Source organism: Pogona vitticeps, chromosome 4 (assembly GCF_051106095.1).
Source record: "Pogona vitticeps strain Pit_001003342236 chromosome 4, PviZW2.1, whole genome shotgun sequence".
Classification (NCBI taxonomy): Eukaryota; Metazoa; Chordata; class Lepidosauria; order Squamata; family Agamidae; genus Pogona; species Pogona vitticeps.
The window spans coordinates 179,833,078-179,861,062 of NC_135786.1; the positions used below are offsets into that span (position 1 = coordinate 179,833,078).

The 27,985-nt window shown below is 40.8% G+C and overlaps 1 protein-coding gene across 3 annotated transcripts in view; it reads left to right on the forward strand.

Moving 5' to 3' along the window:
* Window positions 1–983: 983 nt before the first annotated feature.
* PIEZO2 (piezo type mechanosensitive ion channel component 2) overlaps window positions 984–27,985 on the forward strand; it is a 309,376-nt gene continuing 282,374 nt past the window's right edge. The window contains exon 1 of one of the 3 annotated variants that reach the window (XM_072998801.2): window positions 984–1,167. In XM_072998801.2, the coding sequence (XP_072854902.2) occupies window positions 1,104–1,167 (64 nt within the window). In that variant the 5' untranslated portion in view covers window positions 984–1,103. The remainder of the gene's footprint in view (window positions 1,168–27,985) is intronic. The other 2 variants (XM_072998800.2, XM_072998799.2) reach the window with 2 other exon arrangements.

Consider the following 27,985-nt stretch of genomic DNA (forward strand, 5'->3'; position numbering starts at 1 on the left):
GGCGAGGCGGAGAGCGAGTGCTGAGCGTCGGACGAGGACAACGGCGGCTCCGAAAGCCACGTGGCTGGGGGGGCAGTCGCCGAAGCTACCAGCCTGAGGCTCCGCGGGTGACACCTGGACTGCAGCTGATCCCGGCGCGGGGCGCGCGCTCCTCCTGGGCGAAGGCGGAGCCGGAGGAGGTGGGGACGGCCCCCCTCCCGCCTCCTTGCCTCTTCTGGCGCGAAGGCCGCCCCCCGAGATCCTCGTTCTCCTTCTCCTATTGGCGGGAGGACACGCCCGCCGTCCCGTCTGGCCCGCCCACTCGAGGGGGGCGGGGGCGGGGGTCACCCCAAGTTTCATTGAGGTGGAAGAAATGTAGCAAGAGCCATCGCGTGCGCGCCTCGAGGGGTGTCTCGCGGCGCTGGGGAAGGCGAGCGCCGGGCAGCTTCTCTTCGGGTTCGGGGGCTGAGGGCGCGCGGGAGTTTGGGCTGCTGCCGAGGCGCTCCCGCGGCGTCTCTCCTGCCAGCCTAGCTGCTCGGGAGAGTTGCCCGACTCCTCCACCTTGAGCGCTCGGGCTGCGGCTTTTACTGCTGCTGCTCCTCAAGTTCGGCTCGTCCTGACGGGGCGCCTTGTCGTTGACTCTTAGGATAGGAACGGGCCGAGCGCAGCCGTCATGCGCCCCAGTAGACAAGTCCTTTGGAAGGCTTGGCGGCTGTGAGGCAGTTTTCCCCGGGCTCCCTCCCCCCCCCCACACCTGATGCGGGGCAACGCAAAATGGTGCTCAAGTGAGTTAGAGCGTCCTTCTCGTGAGGAGGACCTTGGCGCCTCGTCCTATAACCTCGGCCGGTCTCGTCTGGGCTTCGGAGCAGAAGGGGTCTCCTTTTTGTCCTGCTCGCGTTCTTTTGGATCGGCCGTGGCTTGGAAGATGTCGGGGGGCTTCTAAAACAGAAGCGGGCGGGGCGGCCCGAGAAGCAGACGGACAGGCGCGCCGCGCATTGGCTTCAGCCTTGGACCAGAAAGAGTGGACCTAAAAAGTTAGAGGAGCCGCTGTCTGGTAAAATCGCCCTCGGTACTGCTTCTCTCCTTTGTCTCACCAAGAGGCGCCTCGCTCCGATCTCCTAGCGATGGCAACAGAAGTGGTGTGTGGACTGATCTTCAGACTGCTACTTCCCATCTGTCTAGTCACTGGTATGTGAAGGTTGTCTCGTTGGGACGAAGGGGTGGTCGTGGGAGCTGGGACCGTTGCTATCGCAGGAATGTTCGTTTTCTTGTTAGGTGGCCTGATTCGCAAGGGTAAATCACTTCATAGTTTGACAAGTTTTGCCATTTAAAACGAAGGCAACTTTTGTGATGCAGCGATAAACACTGTGATTATTCCTCCCCCGCAATACGCATCTGCTTATATCTTCGCCAAGAAAAATCTCATTTTAATGTTACGGCCTTGACTTTTGTATTCCTTCGAATTTTTCATGTGAATTCATTTAACCCGGCAGAGAAGCTTGAAATCTGCTTTAGGTGGAACTGAAGAGGAACCAATGCTTTTTCGAACTTCGTTAGCAGTGCATTCCTAAATCCCATTGAGTTCCATAGAATTTACTCCCACATATTTGTGTCCAGAATTACAGGTTTAGCATCATCTTGTTGACATTGTAGAAATACTAAATTTTATAACGTAAACCTATATTTATCTACTGAAATCAATTAATTTTGTTGGGGCTTGCTCCCAAGTAAGTGGATAATCTAATGATATCTTCGGTTTGTGTTTGGTTTAATGTGATTTGTTGAATACTTGTGCTTAGTCAAAAGTAAATTTGTGCAGCTATTTGTGAACGAAGCAAGTTTTAAAAAAGCATATATTGAGAAATATGCCCGATTGGTTCAGAATGAACCTAGTGAATTTTGTTTTAAAGCTACATCTGGAAAGAGTTTTTGTATATTGAATACATATCTTAAATATGTTCTTTATTTTCTTCTAATTTAAAACAAAATTTAGCTCTGAGTGTTTAAATGAAAACCCCAAGAGGTCTGTTTGTTTCACAGAATAAATTGGCTCTCTTAGTTCTAATATTAAGTATACAAGGAGGAGTATACTCAATTATTTCTAAATTGCCAAGCCATGATTCTATGTTAATCTATATTTGCTTTATGGAGAGATTATAGTTTTTCAGGGTGCCATGCTAGGCATGGTTTCACAAGAAGTAATATTCACTGAACTCAGTGGACCTTATTTCTGAGTAAATAGGTCTAAGAATTGCATTGTCTATATTATAATATGCTATATGCAAGAGAATGAGGAGAATTAATTAATTAACAGCTGGTGAATCAGTTTACAAAGGTTTCAGAGTGCTTATTCCATTTAGCTGATTCATAGTAAACTTTGTTTAAATGAGACTGAAATACCAGTCTTTATTGTGGCCTGTTGGTATGATGCAGAAAAAGTATTCGGAATAGTGTCCAATAGTGAAAGTCTTGTGAAATGTTTAGCTACAGTTTGACACATGGAGTGCTGATGTTTGTTACAGATGAAGCTGAACACGCTTATACTGTACTTGGCTCTTGTTTTCTTATATGCCTTTTGTGGACTTACAAGTGGCAGTCAATTAAAAGGTTGTGTGGGCACATTCCTGGTACTCTGTAATTACAAATCAAGTTTAGATGTTCTGTATTGTTTCAAAATACTGTTGTCAGGAATACGTGGCCCACATAATGAGGAAGCAGAACTGGATTCCTTGTTGATTGGGGAATCTTTCTAGAGCCACATCCTTCTGAAAAGCCTGTTCTGACAGATGAAGAAATGAATTACTTTTGAGATGTGTGCAAACTCCAGTTTCCACTACCCCACCCTAATCTGGATGCTTTTCTTTACCTGTGTAAAGGTACATACCCTGTTTTCCCGAAAATAAGACCTAACCTGAAAACGATTTTTTAGGATGCTCGTAATATAAGCCCTACCCCCAAAATAAGTCCTAGTTAAGTGAAAGCCTGCCCTCCACCATTGTGCAGCAACCAAAAGAAGATGACATTACTGTATATGAAAAAATGTAGATTGTTGTACATGAAAAAAATAAAAAATTCCCTCAAAATAAGCCCTAATGCGTTTTTGTTTTTTTTGGAGCAAAAATTAATATAAGACCCTGTCTTATTTTCAAGGAAATACGGTAAAGGTACACTTCAGACATAAATGTAGGAAGCCAGAGCAGACTATGAGAAATGTGCCACCACAGAATTTCACAGTCTGTATCACAAAATAGTCATCCAGTGAATGATATTAAAGCTGTCTACATTCTTGAGGAAAAAGAGGCAGCACTTTTTCATAGAAAGGCTCATCTGTCTAACCTTCTCCCAGCACCCCAACATCTTTTACGTTCACTCTACACAGAATCCCAAACAGGAGAGTAAACCGCCTAAAGAGATAAGGAAGCCTCAGTAGTTAGCTTGCACAGTGTATGCTTAGAGAGCATTGAAACTTTTGGTTTCCATCAACTTTTTAACATAGGAGGATCCTGAACCATTAGTTATCTTATCTCTCAGGAGCATATAGGATGGGGATTGTCATGTCCTGTATTGGTGATCTCTTGATTTTCTCTGTCTCACAGTAATAATGCCAGCTGCCCACACTGCAGCTGACATAGGTTACGAAATACCGTAAGTTCAATCATCTGGGCTTTTTTTTTAATTTGATCAAATGTTATCTGTAGTCAGTACCATGTTAAGAGCAACTTTTCAAACATCCATTCATTATTATAATCCAGACACATTTCCAGCTGAGCAGCTGAAACTGATATTGTGGACACTCAACCTTCTAACATCTTTGTACCAAACCTTCTTAATGAGAAGGCAAACTGTCAGAGGTTTCCAACATTACTTTTCTGGACTACACTGTCCAGAATGTGCCGCTGGAATTCTGCTGAGGGATTCTGGGAGCTAAAGTTGTGCAAATGAGCATTTTGTTTGTGTCCTCAGGAGAGACAAGTACCTGGATATCATTTAATGCAGAACTAATGACTCTGTGCCAAACTTTTATAATGTGTCTGGATTGTGTTTTTACAGGGAGAAAGGATCTGTAGATAGGCAACATAACTGCTTCAAGGTGTAAGCAAGTGAGAGCCATATTCTTGGAGAAAACTCTGCTCTGGAGTGACTTGGCTAAATGCATCTCTGGGGTGGAGCACCTTCTCCAGTGACTTTGTTTCTTGTACTTGCAGCAGGAACTGCACCCTTGCCTCCCTCAGCCGAAGGGATTGTACAGTCTGATGATCTGGATCTAATTAAAAACTCATTACTAATTATTCAACTCACTTGTGGGAACCTAACCCAAATATTAAGGGCTTTCAGCCTCTTGAACAGACAGACAAGGTTGTTGCCCAAGTTTCAGTACTTTTATGCTTCCCAAGTACTTCAAAACCAAGTACTGTACCCAGATTTCCTCTATAGCGCATACATAAATATTGGAGGCTGCCCAAAATTGCGTGCTGTTAGGCATAGGCTTAATTGTAATTGCTGTTTTCTTTATTTGTTATCTCAGAAATGTTGTCTGTCGTTCCTTGTGAAGAAATCTTTTATCTGGAAAAGATAAAAAATGTATGCTTTCTGCATAAGGGAAAGTGGACATGAGCCCCCCCCGCCCAAGGAGACATGTTACTGCTGCACAGACATAATCATCCATTTGATTTTTTTTTTTTTTGGCTCCTTTTCTGTTTTAGGAGCAGACTCTGGAACTGTCACTTCCAAATTATAGCAGACTTAGGGTGCATCATACCTTAAATGTAGGCATCCTTCAGTCTCGAGAGACTATGGTAACGTGCTCTGTATGGAGGTCTTGGAACATTGTCTAGTGGGGCTGAGAAGGCCAATTCGAAAGTGACAATCTCTTCCACATTGAAGACAAATGCAATCTGTCCCCTGTCCATCTCCCTGGTTTTGCTGCTTTCGGGACTGTCTCTTTGCCTCGGCCTGCTGGACAAGTGTATCTTCAAATTGGGAGAGGCCATGATGCATCACCTGCCTCCAGGCTGAGCGCTCAGATGTCAAGGTTTCCCATCTGTTGAGGTCCATTCCTAAGGCCTTCAGATCCCGCTTGCAGATATCCTTGTATCGCAGCTGTGGTCTCCCTCTGGGGCAGCTTCACTGCACTAATTCTCCATACAGGAGATCTTTTGGAATCCGACCATCAGCCATTCTCACAACGTGCCCAAGCCAACGTAGACGGCGCTTTCAATAATGTATACATGCTGAAAATTCCAGCTCGTTCTAGAACTACTGTATTTGGAACTTTGTCCTGCCAGGTGATACCAAAAATGTGTCAGAGACAACGCATATGGAAGGTGTTCAGCTTCCTCTCCTGCCATGCACAGAGGGTCCAGGACTCGCTGCAGTACAAGAGTGTGCTCAGGACACTAACAGTATATCATTAGAAGCTGAAATCTGCCCAGGAGGTGTCCGAGCAATCATACTTATGCTTATATCTCAGTGACAAATGCAGAAGTAGGCAAGCTAATTTGCAGACTACAAGAAGTGTGAAAAGCTTGTGCTGTGACAATCTGATGCCTTTCAGTACTTAAAATATTCTAGCAGTTTCTGTCACATATATTTTGTCTTTCAGTATGTTTGCAGCTCTGAATTGTGTCTTATTCAGAATTCTGCATATACATACACACTACCACCTGGGAAGCAAGTTAGTAGACATGGCTCTTTGTTCTTCTGACAGTTTGTTTCCCAAAGATGTCATTTCCTTTATGTAGTTTATTATGGCCTAGCTTCTTTATATTTATCAGTATCTTGTCTTGTAACTACCCACTTGCCTGGGAAAAATAAGTCCTTCCCAGTAAATAGTTTGCTTGATTCACTACAATAATCTATTCTGAGGCATAGCTATGTAAAGATATTTTCTCTTCAGGGCTGATTTATTTCAGTTTATTTGGTCAAAACAAAGCATTTAATGTAAGTGCACTTTCTTGAATCAATTTCAGGAGATTAAAACATGGGTCGTAGTAGGACATCCTTTGTGAATTTGTAGAGTAATGCTTGGTAGAAAAAAGGTTCTAGGAGTATATTAGCAAAGCCATTATGTCTTAACAAGCTTTTTGTGCATTGGTAAATAAGGTCTCTTAAGAATTCTGTTGGTTGTAGCTCCTGTTTCTTAGTGTGTATAACTCTTTGACGTGATTCTGCACATTTGGCTTTTATCACACTGAGACAGGGTTGGGCTTCATTTCTATATAGCAAATGGTAATGAGAGACAGCTGGCTATTTTCTATGTATCCAAAAGAGTTAAACAGCAAATTTTGTTTATATATTGGGGCCTGTAAACAGTTCTTAGTTTGTGGAGGCAAATGTCAAGTTTGTGATAGTCCAGTCTGTGAACCAGTAAACGCCAAAATATTGGGGTAGATAGCAGTCATTGTGGAGACTGATAAAGCATTGCTATAAAGACATAAAAGTATTGTGGGTGCTTCACATGATTTGTGATTGGATTTCTTTATTATAGTGCCTGCATCTAATTGCTAGTCCCAGATAGACTAGCCATGGAATCAATTGTTGAATGGAAAGTTGACATGTATGTAGATCCCACTGATTCAGTGGAAGTGCTCTGTTTGGGACTACATATTGGATTAAAGCCTAAACATCTCAACAAAAAAAGAAAAAAGCCCTATGATGCTTATGTACATTCTGAAAAGAAGGATGAGTAATGCCTTTGTTGGTGTTTATTACAAATCTGGTAGAGTACAGAAGAAGAAGAAAAATCCACCAAATCATGGCAAGATGTGGCAGCTAGCTCCTGATCAGGGAAGTATCTACTGTGATTTCCTATATGGACATGTAAGGATGGTAGATAGGCAGGAATGATGTGGTATGTAGATAAGATTGATGGGCATGCCTTTGCTGAATTTCACCTGATGGATTAGATCAATTTAGGTTGTTGTTCTGTGCCATCATGTCTGAACCAACTTATAGCGACCCCGATAGGACTTTCAAATTAAGTGAGGTTTTTAAAGAGTGGTTTTACCAGTTCTGCTCCCCTAGTGAGTTTCCATGGACGAGGAGGGATTCCATCCTTGGTCTCCTGAGCCCTAGTCTGTCATGCTACCCACTACACCACATTAGGTACTCTATACACAATAAAACAAATGATGTTGTTCTTGTTAGCTTACAGTTGTAAGGTAAGTTAGCTATTCCTTAGTTATTACAAAAATAAATCAAGTATAGGTAGACATGAGCTATTCGTATTTGCATCCCTGGGGATATGAATATGAATAGTCCATTGCCTCCCCCCAGAACTGGCTGGTCTATTTACTGGTCACTGAACAGAGCTGGGGTACTTCGTTGTTTTGCAGAAGGAGCACGGCTGGCTCTTCCTTGCCTCCCTGCTCAGCTGACCACTCCAATAAAGAGGCAGGATGGGGAATCTCCTGGCTCAACTGATGAGTGGTTGGCTATTCACAGAGGCAGGGAAGAGCCAGCTGTGCTCCTTCTGTGACTGGCGTGACAATGGCAATGAAGGACCCTAGCTCTGCATAGCAACCAGTAAGTGGACTGGCCAGTTCTAGAGGAAGGGAATGGACTTCTGTGGCACCTGTGGTGCCACTCTTCATATTCATATCCCCTAGAATACAAATATGAATATCCCATGTCTAATTATAGGTTAACTTTGTTTTTCTTAACTAATTAATTCCAAGCGTTAATATTAATTACCATTATAACGGTACAGTTTGGGTCTCATACATACTAGGAGTATCATATAAAATCTTTGAGCATATTCTCCATGTTTTTCCCTCCAGATCAGAGGTGGGCAAAGTACAGCCTATAGGCTGCATTCATTCTGTCCAGCAGCCCACAAAATTGAACACCCCTACATCTCACCTCATTTTAAAAAGAGGTTTACCAATTTCCTTTGTCATTTTTAGTTGGCATGAGCGGCAACTTATGCCACATTTTGCCCTCTACATTCTTTTAGAATATGGATATGAATTTTGCTGTAAAATGTTACAGTAGACTTCAACCTGTTGGTTTGTTGTACTACAGTTGTATTTCATTTTTAATCCAGGCTGTGATCTTGTTCTGTCAGCTCACCTGCTCATAGAATACAGTGGGGTCTTGACTTGAGAACTTAATCCGTATTGGAAGGCGGTTCTCAAGTCAAAAAGTTCTCAGGTCAAATCTGCATTTCCCATAGGAATGCATTGAAAACCATTTGATCCGTATCTGCTCTTTTCCGTCCATAGAAACTAATGGGAAGCTGCTATTCTGCCTTCAAACACTAGAGGGGGATATTTTGTTTCTTTTTTCTTAGGTCAAGAAAGGTTCAGGGAAGGCAGGGAAAATACAGTCCAGGCAGTACAGTACCAGGCAGTCTGAAGACTGTCTCCCAATCCACTCTCTAAACGCTGGGAGGAGTGAGGAAGCAGACAGGCACCCTTTTCACTGGCCAACAGTTAACTGAAAGTTCAAATTTTGCACGTTCCCTGCCTCCCGCGTGGTTTTTTTCAGTTCTTAACTCAAATCTAAGTACTTAAGTCAAGTCAGTATTTTCCTATGAGAGTGGTTCTTAAGTCAAAATGTTCTTAACTCAAGCCGTTCTTAAGTCAAGACCCCACTGTAGACTGTTGTATGAGTGGTTTAACCTTTTTCTCCCATGTGCAAGGAGGTACCTGTTAACTCCATGTGCAAGTGGAAATTAGACTGTTACAGCAGCAGTTTCCTCATGCACAATGAATGCCCAGGAGACTGGCTTTCTACTCTGCTCCCAGCCTGTATTTTTTTAAAAAATATCCTGAATAATACTAAAATATCTAACCTGATTTAAATAAACATGAATTCCTTTAAAGTTCAAATTAAAACCCAATAGTGATTCACTGTCCTCACAAAATTGGAGTTACCAGCTCCCACTGGTCCCTTTGTTTATTGTGATGTAGGCAGGCTATACCGCTTGAGTAATGTTCAGATCTGGAAATAAATGAACAGTGAGAGAGGAAAGAAGGTTAAATACTCACAGATGTTCAGAGAACTCATTTTCTTGTACATACTCTAAACCTCACTCTTGAGTCTTACCTATAAGAGGTAGAAAATGAAATAATCTATTGAGATCCCAATTAATGAAATAAAAAGAAAGTGTTTGATCCGTAAAGAAATATAATATATGAAGCTCATTAGCTGCTTTTGTCAAAATTATCTTGTTAAACTCCTTTATTCATTTGTCTGCTATTTTAATGTCTGTATTTATTTCAATTAATTTTTCAGCGATACTGTTCTTTATCTCCTTGATTAAGGGGCTGAAGACCTATATTGTTGATGAAATATGAACTCTTGAAGCAAAATTAAAAACGTGTCTTGTTATGCATCAGTATTAGTACCCAATACTTTAAATATTAGTAAAATTTAGTGTTTTAAGTGAAAGGAGTTAGGTGATTATCCTTGTTCTATGTATGTGTGAAAGCTCCGGTGTGTTTTTGGTTATATCTGCTGTTCTCTGCAATGTGACACTTGTCACAGTTGTAATGGGTAGATAAACCTGTATTGATATGAACACAGACTTCCCTCTTCTTTGTTCACATTTATACAGGCCATAATCCAGTACAAAGTTAGGTGTGTTCATCTCATTAAATAGCTTTAAGACTTAAAGCTGAAGCATTCCAATCTGTTGTTGTAATCTATGTCCCACTGAAGCAATAAGAAAAGCATTAATTTAAATTGAAGTAGTTTGCACCCATATTCCTGAGTTCAGATATTTGGTGTTCCACATCATTAATTTGGATATGTGAAACACCTTTTTAGATCAGTTGTCAGATACTGTTTGTTACTGTATTATGCAATTACCTAAAAATGTCAAGTAACTTGGAAGGTGTTAAACCTGTTGAGCTTCAGCCCAGACTCAATGACAAAATTGCTATTATTTTAAGTGGAAAATTGGTTACAATTGTTTTGGTAAAAATCAGGTGAACAGATACATAGTGGTAGAACAGGTTTTCTCTTGGCTACTTGCTGATGTTATTACCCTTGTTAGACTTATGTGAAGAATCAGTTACTGAAGTAGCCATCTCTTATGAAAAGGCAGGAGATTGTAGTCCAAATGGTATATGGAGACATTTGAGTCAAACAATGGTGGAAATTTTTACATTGTGAAGGAGCGGTAAACCCAAAGGAGAAAGAACAGAGTGAGCCGTCCCCTCAGCTAGAGACGTCTGACCGGGAGAGAGATATAGAAGTAGGGAAGACAATGGAAAGTGAGGAGTTGAATGTGGAGGAAGGGAAAAGAAGGCAATCAAAGGGGAAAGAGAAGATTGAAATCAGTCTAGTGGAAGAGAGAGAGAGAGAAGGGGAGGAGGAGTTAATTTTGTGTGGGAGGAGGATATGGGGAGCAAAGTGGGAGGAGACAGTTCAGTGTACCAAGGAGGGAGAAAAAGAAGGAAGGGGAGGAAAAGAGGGGTGAGAAAAGAGAATATGAATATGATAGAATGTGTGGGTTGTTGGAGGACTTCCATAATTTGAAGGTAGGAGGGTTGCTACCTGACCCTGACAAGTCTAAAGAAAAGGGGACATCAGCAGAAGCTCTAGAATGGACGGTCGTGGTCTTTCCACGGGGATTAGGTCACTCAAGGAAGGTGATTTGGCTGGACCTTTCCTTTAACCACCCACCACCGGAGAGAAATTGGGCCAGACACCCTTGTTTGGAACAATATGCGCAGTCTGGCGTGCTCCGCTGAGGAAGCCCACTGATTGGGAATGTTTTGGGCCAGCCCCTCAATGAATCCTGTCAATTTCCAGAGAGAGTTTGGACAGGTACCAGATCTTAGTTGTTTTGAACCAATAGAAGTTGTGGTAGACTTACCTAATGTTAAATTAAATAAACCTGTTAACGTTCAAAAAGAGACTCAGTTGTCATTTCCTGCCAAAAAGGAGGAACTGCTTCAGATCTTTAATGAACCCAATCACATACATATATTTAGCGTAGGTGTATATTTCCCCATTTTGATAGAATAACAAATTGATTGCTGTGTTTTATATTAGTCATATTTAGCATTTGTGAAAACTCTTTTAATTAACAGTGAATTCTTTTATGTTAAAACACCTCGAACTTTGAATTTGTTTTTTCCTGGTCAAGAGATAGTTGGCTCTTCAGTCTGTCTGTTCCACAGATGAAACAGTTTTAAAACCTGTATTTATGGAGAAAGAGATAATGCATACTGAGCTACCCTGATAGGCAAAGAAAACGAAAGGGGAACCTGAATGGAGGAAGTGACAGCAACATTGTGGCCTGTGTAGGACTGGGATGAGTACCTTTGGCAGGTCTGCCAAGCCAAAAAAAAAAAAAAAAAAAAAAAAAAAAGGACAAAAAGGTTGCACTTTAAAGACTAACTGCTATATTTTAATGTGAGCTTTCGAGAACAAATCCACTTCTCCAGACATGAAAGTGAGTCTGCATGGCAAATGTTTATACAGTTATGCTTGGCCCCAAAACAAAGAGACAAGAAACACACACCACCATCACCACCACCAGCAAGAGAAACAACAACAAAAGAAACTGAAGTTGGTTGGAACTCCATTTCCAGTTTTGTGAAAATTATAATTTTTGATGTTACATGCTACAGGGCAGCTGTGCAATCTGTTTCAAAGATAAATGACCACTCATGGAAGTTTCCAGGAGCTACAATGAATCTTTGTTGCCAGAAGGACTGACGGTCACAAAAACATCCTGAGGAGATGCCAGATAGTCCCACGGCTGCTCTTGGCCCAATCCTAATATAGCACAACAATTCAACATGTTTTCGACACTTTTGACCAGGAACTGTCATAAAGCAGTAGGTTAGAAGGGTTGTTTTGGAGGGGAGAAAGAGCAAAAGAACAGGAGCACCAGCATGGGAAAGGTGACTAAATGGAGGTGTGGGAAGGAAAGTGTGACTGGTTATGCAACTGCAAAAAAGACTTGGAGTTTCAAGTGAAAAACATGATAGCATAGGAGAGTTGTGGATTGCCTTAATAATTCCATAATGATCCTATAATTTTTAGCATAAATTCCATCATGGCCTGAAGGAACAGAAAGCAGACTATACTGTAGCTTGCTGTGAAGAATTTGCATGACAATTTCCAGGCAAAATTGCTTGACTATGCTCTGACTTGCATGCTGTAGTTGATGCAGGGCCTGTGAGTGTAACCGTGGCCCCTGCTTGCCCTGTGTTAGTGGATGAGTGTTAGTTTCAACAACTTGATGGTGTGGACAGGACCCTTGGAGAGGTGTCTGTTGGACCCATGCCCTTCCTGGCTCATAAAAGCTGCCAGAAACAGACTGGTCAAGTGGGTAGGAAGAGTGGTGAATGCTTCCTTGCAGCAGGGTAAGATCCCAGCATGCTTAAAGGAGGCAATAGTAGGACTGTTGTTGAAAAAGCCCGATTTGGATCCCACAATGCTAATTTCCAACTAATCTCTAATATTCCATTATTGAGCAAGGTGCTAGAGTGGGCCGTGGATTCTTAGATCCAGGGGTTCTTAGATGAGACAGATTATCTGGATCCATTTCTGGGCACAATTCAAAGTGTGGTTCTAACCTATAAAGCCCTAAAAGGATTTGGTCCAAGCTGTCTCAAGGACCACATCTCCCTTTATGAGCCTTTTTGGTGCTTAAGATAATCAAACATCCCCTATTGCCAGTATAGCTATGGTTGATGGGGACATGAGAGAAGGCCTTCTCTGTGACTGCACCCAGGTTATGGATTGCTCTCCTTTGGGAGGCTGAGTTGGCCCCTTCTCTGCTGTCCTTCTGCAAGCAGCCAAAGACTTTTTTTCTTCAGGCAAGCTTTCCCTTAGAGATTGACTGCCTGAGTCGATTTTTTAAATGGATTGTTGTGCCTTATTGCTTTGAATTTTTTTTTTGGTATTTCTACTTTCTACTTTTTAAAAGTATATTATTTGTTTGATCCTTTGTAATATTTGTATACTTACTGTTTTTAGCTTTAAATATTGTTTTTGTAATGATGTAAGTCACCTTGGGGCCTTTTTAAAGAAGAAAGGTGGGGTGAAATTATTTCAAAGGAATAATTAAATTTAAAAGTAAAGGACCATGGCATATTGCTGTGATGAGCATACCAATTATATGAAGGTTTGTGAGCTTTTACTGTTTTACATTGTCCTTCTGTTAGCTTTCTACTTTGCAGTGTTGCTGATTGATTTTTAGATACGCATATAAGTGCCTCTGCTGACATGCACAGTTTGGACATCCTATTTGATGTCTTGCATATCCTTCTCTTTGACATTTACAGCTATGGTTTCTTACACCTCCCACACTAATATGTAATTCAATGTACCTTTTGTCCTGATGATAGCAGATGAATAAATTATGACTTAAAACCCATCCTGCCTGCTTTCTCAGCGACCACATGTGAGAAACTGTCTTCTCTGTGCATTAAAGTGCACAAACACTCTATCTCCTGAGAGCAATATACTTTTAGCCACAGCAGAAAACTCCAGTGTTGTTTGTAAATTAACTTTAGACATGAGTATTATATATATGTAGGATGACCACTTTGAAGATATATTCTGTCCATGTCATAAATTGCTGTGTGAAAATTTGCTTTTGTGTAAAGATACAAAAAGTAATAGCACTAGTTTTCCAACAAAGATGTCTGAGTAATCCTGAAGTTCTCCCTACTGATCTCTTCCTTCTTCCCCTGACTTTCTCTGAGCTTGTTTCTAATGATTGCTTTGGGGTTTTTCCCATCATTGAAGTGACAGTACTTCACATGTCTTCTTTCTAAATGGCTGCTACACAGTACTTTAAAGTTTTATTAAGGTTGGTAACAGCTGGTAAAAAGACAGCAGTATGAGTGGCATTCACTACCAGAGATTAAACTGGAGAAGAGATATGGGCTTCTGTGCAAGTTGTGATGCCAAGGTTTTTCTGTGCCCTGCTTTTTGTAGAGATTTTCAACATTTAGCATTCAAAGGGGATTTCTAAGTGTATGTACTTGTAAAATCCCAGTGATCAGGAATTCTAATTAGAACTCTGAACAAAATGATACATAGGATAAAAATGTGGAAATACTTCTTTCTTTGAATCCTTCCTCCAGTCCCTACATTTTTGAGGTGGTTGAACAATGAAGAGCCACATGGAGGAACATGCTTATCCATGCCTATCACTTGATAGGCTTAAATTGAATACACCTCTGCATGAAAATGCAACACCACTTTGCCATCATGGAAGTGCACTCTTGGATCATCATCATAGGCATCCTTCAGTCTCGAGAGACTATGGTATCATGCTCTGCATGGAGGACTTGGAACAGCGTCTAGTGTGGCTGAGAAGTTCAATTTGAGAGTGACAATCCCTTCCACACTGAGGACAAATACAGTCTGTACCCCATCTAGCTCCCTGATTTTGCTGCTTTCGTGACTGCCTCTTTGCCTCAGCCTGCTGGACAAGGGTCTCTTCAAATTGGGAGAGGCCGTGATGTACCGCATGCCTCCAGGCTGAGTGCTCAGATGTCAAGGTTTCCCATCTGTTGAGATCCATTTCCAAGGCCTTCAGATCCCACTTGCAGATATCCTTGTATCACAGCTGTGGTCTCCCTCTGGGGTGATTTCCCTGCACTAATTCTCCATATAGGAGATCCTTTGGAATCCGACCATCAGCCATTCTTACAACAAACCCGAGCCAATGTAGACGTCGCTGTTTCAGTAATGTATACATGCTACAAATTCCACCTCGATCTAGGACTACTCCATTTGGAACTTTGTCCTGCCAGGTGATACTAAAAATGTGTTGGAGGCAACACATATGGAACGTGTTCAGCTTTCTCTCGTGCCATGCATGAAGGGTCCAGGACTCACTGCAGTACAGGAGTGTGCTCAGGTCACAGGCTCTATAGACCTGGATCTTGGTGTATGCCGTCAGCTTCTTATTGAGCCATACTCTTTTTGTGAGTCTTGAGAACAGCTGCTTTGCCAATGTGTTTATCCAGCTCGACATCTAGGGAGAGAGTGTCAGAGATCGTTGAGCCAAGGTACTGTACACAAATTCATGGACAACCTCCAATTCTTGCATGGAGATGGTAATAGAGGGAGGTGAGTCCACGCCCTGGTCCATGACTTGTGTTTTCTTCAGGCTGATTGTTAGTCCAAAGTCTTGGCAGGCCTTGCTAAAATGATTCATGAGTTGTTGGAGGTCTTCGGCAGAGTGGGCAACAATGGCTGCATGATCGGCGAACAGGAAGTCCCGTATGCATTTCAGCTGGACTTTGTTCTTTGCTCTCAATCTAGAAATTGAGTCACTTGGATACAGAGTCAAAAATACATCTTTCTCCACAGTGGGTTTCATCTCCAAATGTGGGACTTGTTTGAAGCAATTCAGTATGGCCCATTTGTGTCTGTGCACATGGGGTGTTCATTTTTTTTACATAAATTCCTAGTTTGTCTCTGTGTGCCCTTTAATTTGTAAATAACAGTGCCAATGCCATCATCCAAACACAAATACAAACATGAGGGGAACGCGTCGTTCGGACTGTGGCATGAAAAGAGGTGGTTAACAAGACTTCTATTCATATCATGGCTCTGACTTGAAAAAAAGTAAATAAACAGGAAAAACCAAGTGATCTATTTAAAATAATGTTTAGCTTGGCTCCTGTATAGATAGATGCACACTAAGTGGGCACAATAGAAATTTGGCAGGAAAGGAAAATGGAGTGGAGTATCTTGGAAAAAGCATTGCAAACTAACTGGAATACTGGCTAGTACATTTTCTTGCAGGTCCCATATGTCAGTTTCATAGTAAAACAGGTGAGCAGCTGAAGTTCAGGGAAAATTGTTAAATAAGCCTCTTCTCTCGTTATTAAGTTTGCAAAATTCTTGATGTGATGAATGAATGGTGTCAGCACAGCAAAGCCTGTTAAAAGTTGTTCGGTCTGCTAGTGATAGTCAGCACAAAATAAGTGTCTTGCTGAATTGATAGCCTAGCAGTGAGACCTACCTTAGCAGTCACTGAGAGACCAATCATGTCATAGATCATAGAAGGATTCCGTGAACTGTAGGCGAGTGTTCTGTGGATGGTAGTTACTAGAGATGGGCGTGAACTTCGGTTCAGAGGTTTCTGAACTGCCAGTTCATCAGTGTGTCAACAAAGGTGCCCCACATTCCCCTCCCCCACCCCCAGCCAGCTCCCTCACTAACCAGCTGGTGCATGCTGCTCTTCCCCTCCTCTTCCCATGATCATCCAGTTGCAACAGGGCTGCATGTTTCCCTCCTCTTCCTCCTCCAGCAGCTACCCCTCAAAGGCAGGAATCCCTGCCCCACCTCCTTGCCTGAGGAAGTGGAGGAGGGAAGCAGGATGATCATGCAAAGAGGAGGGAAGGGGCAGTATGCACCGGCTGGTGAGTGGCGGAGCCTGATTGACAAATAAAACAGAGCTAATTTCCACATTGAGTTTCTTTTTCTCACTTTCATTTTAGTTAGAAAAGTGACAGTAAAAAAAATAGTTTTACATAGAAGTGACACTTTTATTTAAAAAAGTGACTTCCTTATTTTTGCATGATATTTCACAGGAAAATAAAGATATATGTCATGTTCAAAGAGATAGGAAGGTCTAGCAGTTTTCTGTAGGATCATGGAGTTAAGGGTAAGATTTACTTTATAATATGAACTTCGTGTAGAATGCCCCTCCCAGTCATTTTGGATAGTATTATGTAAATACTTTAGGTAAGTTCTGTGTATGATTTAGAGTATGATGAATAGATCAGAGGGGTGATCTAATCCATTTTTACATTATCACCTTTCATCTTCTTAGGGGTGGATTATTTATTTGTCAGAGAAACATTTAACTCTTTAATTTTTCCTCTAAATAAGGCATAACCTAAACAGAAAATAGAGTAAATTCATAAAGATAACTTGTCCACAAAGTTTTAATTTCCCCCAATGTTATGCTACTTCTGTTTTTGCTGATTTTTTAAAATTTAAAAGCAAAGGACTATGAAAATGTTTTTGAGAGCTGGGAGTCATATTCTGTTTCTCCACAATGCAGGATTTGCTCTGATACACTGTTGCAGAAATTGCCACAGTAGTGTTAATATCAATTAAATAATATAGTGAGTTCCATCATCCCTAATCAGGATGGCCAATGGTCGTGAATCCTGGGGATTGTCATCCAAAACAGTCTATCTGGAGATAGGAACTGAAAAATACCCACTATCAGTTGTTAATGATCTACAGTGATGCCTCGACTTATGATCATAATCTGTTCCTGAAGATGAACATAAGTCGAAATGGTAGTAAGTCAAAGCGCCATTTCCCATTGAAATGCATGGGAATGCGATTAATCCATTCCAGCGTTTAAAAAAATACCAAAAAGTAAAATAAAAATAAAACACTGCAAGCCCCATAGGAATGCACTGGGGCTGCAAAAAACAAAGCAAACCCAAAAATAAACATTGGAGCAAGTCCCACGCTGGGACTACAAAAAAAATCACCAAAAAACAGCACAGAAGCATAACCCCCCCAGCCCAAACCCACCCTTCAAAAGCCACCCAGAACAGTTTTTAAAAAGCAAAAAGTGCAGCTTAACTTACCAGTCCGAAGCCGCCTCTGATCGCACTCACTTCCTGGTGGGGCTGGCTCTGGTCCCTTTTCCTAATCACTGGGGCGAAAGAGCTACAAAGAAGCAGCCTCTTTGCCACCAATGGTTTGAATTTCCTGCCTTTCCCCCCTGCCCTTTTCTGTTCTCAAGTCAAAGCTCCGGCCGCAGGTGGAAGCAAAATTTTGCAGTTGGAGCTGGTTGTAACTCAAAATGGTTGTAAGTGGGGGGATTTATAAGTTGAGGCACCACTGTATTTAGTTGTTGTGCTATATCATTAAAACTGTTGCCATAAACTGGTTGCTTATGTTGTGAAATAAAATCATATATTCTTGTGTGTTTTTACATTAACTAGTGTAACACAAAGTTATCAGCAAAAAAGCATCTCTAAGTTATATAGTAATTATACTTCCAAGAAAGGCTGATATTGATTTGTTTCATTAAGAGTATAATGTTTTTGGTTTTGCTTGAAATATTGATTTTAAGAGGAGACTGAAAGAGAACATCTGTAATGTAGATATCACAGTAAATGTAACTCTGAAATTGTTCAAGACAACGTTCGTGGAAGTCACACTTGCTTATGGTTGTACAGGCAAATTTCCACAGGATGCCTTCTACTGTAGGTATATGTTTAGAGTACCAAGGTAGTAAAATAGTAAACACCTTTAGCTGAAGATATACAGACCACTTTGGTCAGTCATTAAAATATGTGCTTATTTTGTTGTATTACACTTGGAGGATAAAATTTAGTCCCCTGCAGCCCAATGCTATTTATTTTTACATGGAAACAAGTTCAACTAATTTCAGGTACACTTTCTCTTGAGTAAATGTCTATAGATGTCTACTGTTGCAGAATAATTTTATATATGCCTGCTCAAATGTAAGTCCTGTGTGTTCAATAAAGTTCTAAAGAAACTTGGGATCCCAAAACACTTTGTGCAGGTTTGCAGTTTGATAATAATAATAGTCTGAGCTCATGCTAATTTTTACTTCACTGTGATATAATAGGGAGGGGAGTTGCCAGATTTCAGACACATTTGATTATCGGTTATTTCTTAAGTCTGCAGAGTCCTCTTCTGTTGATCCCCATACAAAATAAATACTTAACTGTAAGAGCAATATGACAGTGGAGCATAATACCTCTTTATACTCATTGTTTTCAGCTTTAAATATTGTCTTTAAATATTGTCCACCTGGGTCCTTTTTGAGGAGAAAGGCAAGGTAAAAATATTTTAAGCAAGCAAGCAAGCAAGCAAACACACACCTTGGAAGGTTGTGAGTGCTCCAGTGCTGGAGGCATTCAAGAGAAAATTGGACAACTGTCTGTCAGATCTGCTTGGATTTGGATTCCTGCATTGAGCAGGGGGTTGAACACGATGTCCTTATAGGCCCTTTCTAACTAAATTATTCTATGATTCTATGAAAATACAGGCCAAAATCCTACTAGTTTTACCTGCTGGTGTGCTGCATTTGGTGTGAATTTCATTGGTAAATTGCTGCAGGGTAAGAAGTTGGCATAGGCATTTGCTGTTGTACACCATATTACTGATGTAAAAACTCAATAGGATACTGTCCATTTGTTCTTGTTGTTTAATCGTTTAGTCGTGTCCAACTCTTCATGACCCCATGGACCAGAGCACGCCAGGCCCTCCTGTCTTCCACTGGCTCCCGGAGTTTGGTCAGATTCATGTTGCTAGCTTCGTTGACACTGTCCAACCGTCTCATCCTCTGTCGTCCCTCTCTCCTCTTGCCTTCACACCTTCCCAACCTCAGGGTCTTTTCCAGGGAGGCTTCTCTTCTCATGAGATGGCTAAAGTATTGGAGCCTCAGCTTCAGGATCTGTCCTTCCAGTGAGCATTCAGGGTTGATTTCCTTTAGAATGGATAGGTTTGTTCTCCTTGCAGTCCAGGGGACTCTCAAGAGCCTCCTCCAGCACCACAGTTCAAAAGCATCCATTCTTTGGCAGTCGGCCTTCTTTATGGTCCAGCTCTCACTTCCATACATCACGACAGGAAAATCCATAGCTTTGACAATGCAGATTTTTGTCGGCAAGGTGATGTCTCTGCTTTTTAAGATGCTGTCCAGGTTTGTCATCACTTTCCTCCCAAGAAGCAGGGATCTTTTAATTTCGTGGCTGCTATCCCCATCTGCAGTGCTCATGGAGCTCAAGAAAGTAAAATATGGCCCTGCCTCCATATCTTCCCCTTCTGTTTTCCAGGAGGTGATGGGACCAGTGGCCATGATCTTAGTTTTTTTGATGTTGAGCTTCAGACCATTTTTTGCATTCTCCTCTTTCACCCTCATTAAGAGTTTCTTTAATTCCTCCTCACTTTCTGCCATCAGAGTGGTATCATCTCCATATCGGAAGTTGTTGATATTTCTTCTAGCAATCTTAATTCCGGCCTGGGATTCCTCCAGTCTGGCCTTTTGCATGATGCATTCTGCATATAAGTTAAATAAGCAGGGAGACAATATACAGCCTTGGATACTGTCCATAGGATGTAGATATTACGTAGTTTGGGGTTACATTTTCCAGTGTGGATGCTGGAATTAATACTGGCCAAACTTTGTTTAGAATGAAATCTAAAGAAAATATTTATTTATATTAACTGTAAGGAAGATGAAAGCCCATTCCATTTATTATTTTGGATTACCTTCAAGGCTGGTGATATTTCATGTTAATAAATGTTGAAAGTGCTTCTCTGTTCCCTGCAAACCTCAAGTCTAGTTTCAGAAGGTGTTACCAAGTTACATATATTTCGTTACCCTGAGCTCATGAATTCTCAAGGCCATACCGTTCTTTTGGCATCATCATAACCTCTAACATCAGCCATGAGAACTTGCTCTGTAATCACATACAGTACATGTGAGCATATGTGTACTCATGTGCACATACATGTAAAGTGATCATAGAATTATTTTATTGGAATTCTATTAAATCAAGAATGGGCTCTTCTTTCAAAGTGTGAATTATGTAGTGGCTCAGATATGAACAAAACAAAATGTGTAACACAGTCTGGTCTTGCCATGGGCAGAAATCTGGCACAACTATGTAGGTTAGGGTATTTATAGGGCAATCCTATGTCTGCTTTCTGTGGGATGTATACCCTGAGCAATTTGTTTGCATTCATAGAATAAGTGGCCACAATTTTGTAGTGATCATACAATGTAACTGAATAATTTCACAAGGAACTCTGTCTCTGCAACTTGCTGTCCATTGTGCTAATTCTCCTACTCCAGCGAGGAAGGTGGTTGCATGCCGAGTCATGTACCTGACTGCATAATGAACAAGAAGAAAGACCAACTTCTTATATACATTGTTTTCTTCAATAGGATTTTGGCTATTGTGTTTGTCTGCCTGGATAGAGTGTTGTCAATGAAGTGATCCTGCTGGTTAAAAAAAATAGAATTCTGAGCACTAAGCCTGCTAAGTTGACCAAATACGTATAGAAATGGAACATGCATATGTTAAATACATGCCAGATGGCTTATGACTGCTTTCTTTATACCAGTGGTTCTTAACGTGGGCGATAATGCCCCCCAGGGGGCGATTTCATTTTTCAGGGGGGCAGTAGAACGAAAAGGGGCAGTGTGGGGGCGCTGGAGCAGAAGGGGGGCAGTAGGGGGGCAACTGGAGCAAGCCAAACCTGTGAAGATGGCTGCAGCCTTTTTACAATGTGCATGAATATATATTTTCCTCCAATCTTAATTTAGTTTCAGAGTTTTCGTCTTGAAATTTTTAGTTCCTACATTGCGGTTTGTTTTTATGCCCTTTTTATATTTCTTTTTACGTCTTAAAATTTGCTTGCAACTAAATCATTAAATGTTACTTTTTGGGGGCATTTCATTTTCTTGGAATTGAATTTTGTTTTCAGGGGTCATTGGATTTAAGTGTCTTAAATAAATAAATAAATAAAAAGATATCATCACCGCGGGGAAGGGGGCGATGATAACTTCCTCAATGGCTCAAGGGGGCGTTTCTTTCAAAAAGGTTAAGAACCACTGCTTTATACCACTCCTGTTTGGCCCTTTCCACATAAAATGGAGGTACATATGTTTGTTTGTTTATACAAATTAATTCTCAATCTCTTCTGCCCACCAGAAATGATGTTGAAGAAAGTAATGATATACAAATAGGACAAAAACAAAAAATTTGTTCCCACACAAAGTTTTTATATGAGCTGTGCAATGAGAAGTTTGAGTTCATCCTAAAATGTAGTTGCGCCTCTTCCCCACACAACCACTTGGGTTCTTCAATGTTTGTATTGTTAGGACTTTTTTTAGCCACACAAAATCATTTGTTGAAGTGGAGATAAAACAGCTGTGCACTAGAAGTCCTGCATTTGAAAGCACCTCAACTCTCAAGGCTCCTAATTGTATTAACAGTCGAAAAAATACCATGGAAATCTAGAACATTAATTATCTGCAGGCTACTAAAGTTCTTTATCTGTTCGGACTGTTGCTGTGTGTGCTACTTTCTGCCAGGCTCAGAAGACACCAAATTTGAAGTTCACATCCTGTTATACCCAGAGGCATTAGATTCGCAATTTCTCTTTGTCGTTTGAATCCTTGTCTGGGTTAACAAAGATTTTGGACTTTTTATATTTCATTTGTTGTGAAGTGTAACAACCATTTAGTGTTGTTAGCTAAACAGAAACCTACTTATATATTAATTGCTTTTTCTGTGTTTTTTAAGAAGTTTCGTTTGTTTATAAATAACATTTGACTTAACCAGTCTAATTTTCCTGTGGTAATGCCTTTTTAATGTTCATGTATAAATTCTTTTCAGAATCTTTCCCAGTGCTTTCTTAGAAGCAGAGGATTATCTCTTTATGTTCCTTTAGCAAATATTTTAAAATTGTGTACTTCTACTACAGATATGGATATGAAGGGTTTTTTGGTTGGTAACGAGGATATTTGATGCCTCAATAGTTTTATTTTAGATTAATTGAATATAGAGGCATGTTCTTCTTCTTTACTTTTTAATCTAATATGGAGTGATAGAACCTAATGTTTCAGTAGAGAAACTTAACATTTAAGTCATTATTTCTGTCTAGAAAAAAAAACTGCAAACTTTTATATGAGTTAATGTTATATGTTCTGATAAAATAATGGTTGAAATGATGTTTTTTGGAAATCAATACAAAAGATACGCAAATATATTCAGTGAAAACTGGGACTTTCCAATTAATTTTCCACAGACATTATTGCTATTCTGGGTCTGAACAACCAAAATCATTCAGAAGTATGTGGATGTGTGAACTTATAAATGCAAGTATTTGTTATAGTTTAGTGAATTTGTGGTATTTTGGTAGCATAAAAACAGAAGACTATGAAACATACCAACTAGCATTAAAATGCAATAAGATGTGTAGGATCAGGTCATCACTAGCTTCTGAATACTAGTTGTATGGGCTGCACTGCTGCTTCTGGTGTCCTGAGTGGTATTGGTTAGCCAATGTACAAAAGAAGGTATGTACTAGATAGGGATTTGATCCATTACTGTTCTTACTGAATTTTGTGTTTTTTATGGAAAGGCTGTTTAAATGAATTTAGCCTCCTGTCATATATGTCAGGTCAATCGTTAATGTGGCTTTTAGTTGTGCATAGGTTCTACATTTAATTCCGTGGAAACACTAGATCACCCCGGGAAGCTGTTAAAGGACATCTTATTATGTGCTGTCAGGTCATAATTAACTTATAGTGACCCAAACAGGGCTTTCAACGTAAGTGAGATAGCTAAGGAGTGGTTTTACCACTTCCATACTCCCAGTGAGTTTCCATGGCTGATTTGAACCAAGGTCTCCTAAATCCTAGTCCACCACTCTATTCATTAGACCACACTGGGTATCTTTGTTGAAGGAAGATTATGTAGAAAAATACGGTATGATTAATATCTGACTCTTGAAAAGGTGTCATGTAAATATCTGTGCTTGAATGCATACACTTTTTCCAAGGAGTAGAAAACATTTGTTGCATACCTCAGACATGGAAGGGGCCATGCTGTGTTGATAATAAATGCTGTTGTATCCACATTGATAGATGTACTGTGTATTGCTGTATTGTTGGCAATGGCAGCCTTTTCAAGAATCCCAATATTTGAGTTAATATGATAGAGAAAAATCACTAAACAGACTCCACCATGACCTCTCTTTTTTTGTTTGTTCATAAATTCATTAAGTTAAACACAAATGGTAGCTGGGTTAGACCAGGAATGTGCAACCTGCCTCTGGCTATTTCTGGTCCACGCTCCTTCCAGTGTTTGGCTATAACATTGGCCAAGAGCATCCTTGTATAGTTGGTTATTCCAATCCATTTTGGAAGAGCTGGACTTGTTGTAGACCCATGGAGATATTTTCTTCAAACCATATATAACTTCCAGTCACTTCTGGCATTTTTAAAAAAAGATTAATGAATTGTGTCCCTGGATACTTCCAAAGGCATGGCTAGCTATTTGTATGGCCTTTTTTTCCTCCAGGGGGTGAAGTCCCATTGTAGTTGGTGTGAGTTGCACATGGCCCATAAGTTATACTTTCATCACCTAATGAGTTAGACTGAAAGTGTAGTCCTAATGATATCTGCTCAAAAGTGATCACCACTGGATTCATGGGAGTTTTTTTTTCCAGGTAGATGTGTATAGGATAGTAGCCTTTGTGTTTTAGAAGTGGGATCATTTACTTTTGCAACAAAAATTAAAAATACACCTTACTTTAAAAAACACACAGCAAAAGTCTGCATTTGCTGAGAAGAGCACAGTCAAGGTAGATTGCCTGAAAGCGATATTAGAGATTTTTATTAAATCTCATATTACACATTCTGTTCATATTACACATCCCATTAAGTGATTCTCCATTAGCCTATGTTGTGATTTTTTTGGGGTTCTATGCATTTTGTTCTAAAATCCTGTTTAAAGATTCAGATTTCCCTGGCAGAGCAAAGACTTTCTCCTATTTATTGAAGTGATCATTGCATCAGTATCATTTCACATTATTGCTTTCTTTTGCAGTGTTTAGATTTTCATTTCACATTTGTTTGTTTTGCACTGGTTCATTAAAATACATGGGAAAAAGGATTTGTTAAAGGAAATTGGGGAAATCTACCATTTGAAGATCACAGCATGATACCTGTTTTGTTTTAGGTTTTTTTTGTTTTTTTGTTTTTTTGCTGGGAATTGAGCTGACGTATTAGTATAGATGAAGGGCATGAGAAGAACTGTGTTAATATTGGAAGTGGTATATAACTCAAATTCACTGTAGCTAAAATTGCTTTCTTATATGATGTGCTGGTATAGGAGGGAAAGTTTGCTTTATTTGTCTTTACTAGAGATGGTGATATTCGTATTGGTAAATAAATATGAATATCCACATACCATGTGCACCTAATCCAGGTCCAGCCCTATGAAGCAGCCCATTCACTCACATGTTGCCAGCTTCTCGCTCTTCTCACCAATTGTGAAGGTACCTCCACCATCTCCTGGCTCAACTGGCCGCTCCAGGCAGGGGACAGGAATACAACTCTCCCGCATGGCTGCTGAGTCGTCAGCTAAGCCAAGAGATGGTGGAGGTACCTTTACGATTGGTGAGAAGAATGGGAGGCTGGTGGCAAGGCAGCGCATGATGGCTGGACCGGTTCTGAGGGAGGGACCTGCATTAAGTTCCTTTTTAAAAAGGAGTGTCTGAAGAAGAAGGGGAAGTGAACAATGGAGGCCAATGCCCCCCCTTTTTCTTTAACTTAAGGCCAGAAAGAGATGTTAAAGATAGCACATGACTTGAAGAGAGACATCCTTAACTAATAGAAGCATTTATGTGTCACTGTGGGAGCTTTATTCACTTCTGGGGGCTTGTCTGGTGACTGGTTTTCAAGACTTAAGCACTGGATGCCTTTGAAGTCTGATTTCAGAAACCTAAAATGACTGCCTTAGCTACCTCTCTGCCACATTGATACAGATTTCAACTCTAATTATAGGCAATTTCTAATATCTGTTTCTGTCCTTTGATAGAAGTTGAGAAGGGCTCTTGACAGGGCCAATGAAATTTGGCATGCATGTAACCTCCAAAGGAAAGAAGAAATGTATTGAAAATAAAGGTCCACTGCTACACTTCTATAGAAACCACTGTATTTCCATAAAATGGGTTTCATTTGGCTTTATAGCCAAGCAGGATTGGGTCTGGTAAGTATTTGGATGAAGACCAGCAGAGACTATCAGGAATCTCCAGCTAGGACTTAAAAAGAATCCTGCATGGGAGTCTGGAAACCCTTTGCCAATCACGCAGCCTGTCCAAACTAGGATATGGAATGTCATATGGATCATTGTTGGCACTGTTTGGATTGAGGGGAAAGACTGTATTCACATGTGTTTCAACTTAGAACAATCCACCCTTTAATAGCTCTCACACACTTTTCTAGCACAGAGCTAAGGCATGCATTCTTTTTGGCATGATTCAAAACAGCTCTTTGTTTAACTTCTGTGGACAGGTATTTTCACCAAGATGGCAATGGGGCCAGCATTAACTGTGGTAACGGCCCTCTGATGTATATGGGGGTTGTGGCACTGAAAGGGAAGATGAAGGCAGCAGGGTCCAGGAATGCAAGGAGAGTTAAGGCAGGACAAGGAGGCTGGCAGGCAAGGTAGGAATAACACCACAGCACAGCTAGAGACCTTTGTTGCTGAGGCAAAGGTCTGTAGGGAAAGCCTGTTCTCATAGAGCCTAGTCCTCAGATTCCACATGTGGCACTCTTGAGGAGCTGGCCAGCAGCTGCAGGGAAAGGACCCAGTCCTGTAATCTCTAGAGCAGTTCTCCCCAGAGGGATGGGGCCAATCCTGCATGCACTAAGGTTGCACAGTTCCGGCATGGCCCCAGTTCTGACAGTAGCATGCTAAGCTGATGCCTTGTCATTTCAATATGCTACTTACTTTATTTTACAGCAACAACAAAAAGAAAGTTGTAGAAGAGGTAGCCATGCTAGTCTTTGCAAAATTGGAAATAAAAAGTCAAAAAGGACAGAACCGTGGCTGTACCTTAAAGACTAAATTTTATATTTTTTAAATGTGAGCTTTTGTGGACAAATCTACTTCATCAGACATCATGTGGCTGAAGAGAAAGGTGGGGAAAGTGGGGATTATCTTCTTTTTGTGGATGGAAGAGGGCTGAAAGCTCACCAGAGGTGGAACCTGATCTCCCAGGTGAATGTGACTACATTTATAAAGAAGATTCTTGGATGGAGTCCTGGTCCAATTAGTAGTTCCCATAGGGGAAGGGAAATATTGGAAAAGTGCAATCTAAGTCTTCATATTGGAGAGAGTGAGAGAGTGAAGGGAGGCATGGAGAGCTGGGAAGCTGAGTCTTCCTCTAGGCAGAGACTGGTACAGATGAGCCCAGGGACGGCATCAACAGGAAGAGATGCGGGGTGAAAACCCCAAGACCCAAAGAAGAGGAAATTCCATACATGGAAGCTTGATGGCAAACTCATCGAGCAGCTGTGCAATTTTAGATATCTTGGCCTTTGTTTCAATGCCCAGCTTTCATGAAAATATCGTCTGAAAGCAATTAATCTGAAAGCATCTCAGTCCTCTCAGCCTCTTTTGTGTTTTACCTCAACCCATGGCGGGAGGTTGGTGGCCCCTGCAGTTGAGGTGTTTGCCAAGAAATTAGTACCCCAAATAACATATGGGGCATATCTAAGGGCTGAAGTAGGGTTGATTCCAATTGAAATACACTCTCACATTGTGCTGGCCATTTATTGGCTGAAATTGGCCAGTATGAATTATTCTCACCTTCCTAGGAAGTGCTACACAGCTTCTGAATCCATCTCGAAAATCCTGGGTGAATTTAGTTAGACCCATTTTGCAGAACTATGGGATTGACACAGACTCCCTTCTTACCTTTGTTTCAAGTAGAGCTAAGCAATTGGTTAAAGAAAAAATATGTCTTTACTCTAAGCAGCAGGATCTCCGTGCCATCACAGAAATATCCTATAATTGTTGGTTCTCTATGTATAAAACATCATTCTGTCTGGAGGACTACTTTGTTAATTTAATCTCAGCCCTTCTAAGAAAAACGTTTACAACTCCGTGCTTTCAGTGTATGCCGACTGCAATATTCGTAGGAAGATATGAAAATGTTCCTTTTGATCAAAAACTTCAGGAGAAGTTTAAGATGTTTCTCATTATTTGTTAAGATGTCCTTTATAGGATCACCCCAGGATCCCTCCTCTGGCTCAACTCTGCATGCTGCTTGTGGACAGGGATGTATTTACTACCCATCAAGTAGCAAAATTTGCCCTGGCAGCAAAGAAGATTTGTGCCAAGCATGCAATGTCCTAAATCTTTCTTTTTAATTGTAATTGTGATATGACAGTGCCACTTATGTTTGATGCTGTCAGTGATATATTGTGATGACCTATGGTTTTAGGCAATCAACCAATAAAGTAAAGTAACTGCAAGACCCGGGATCAGTT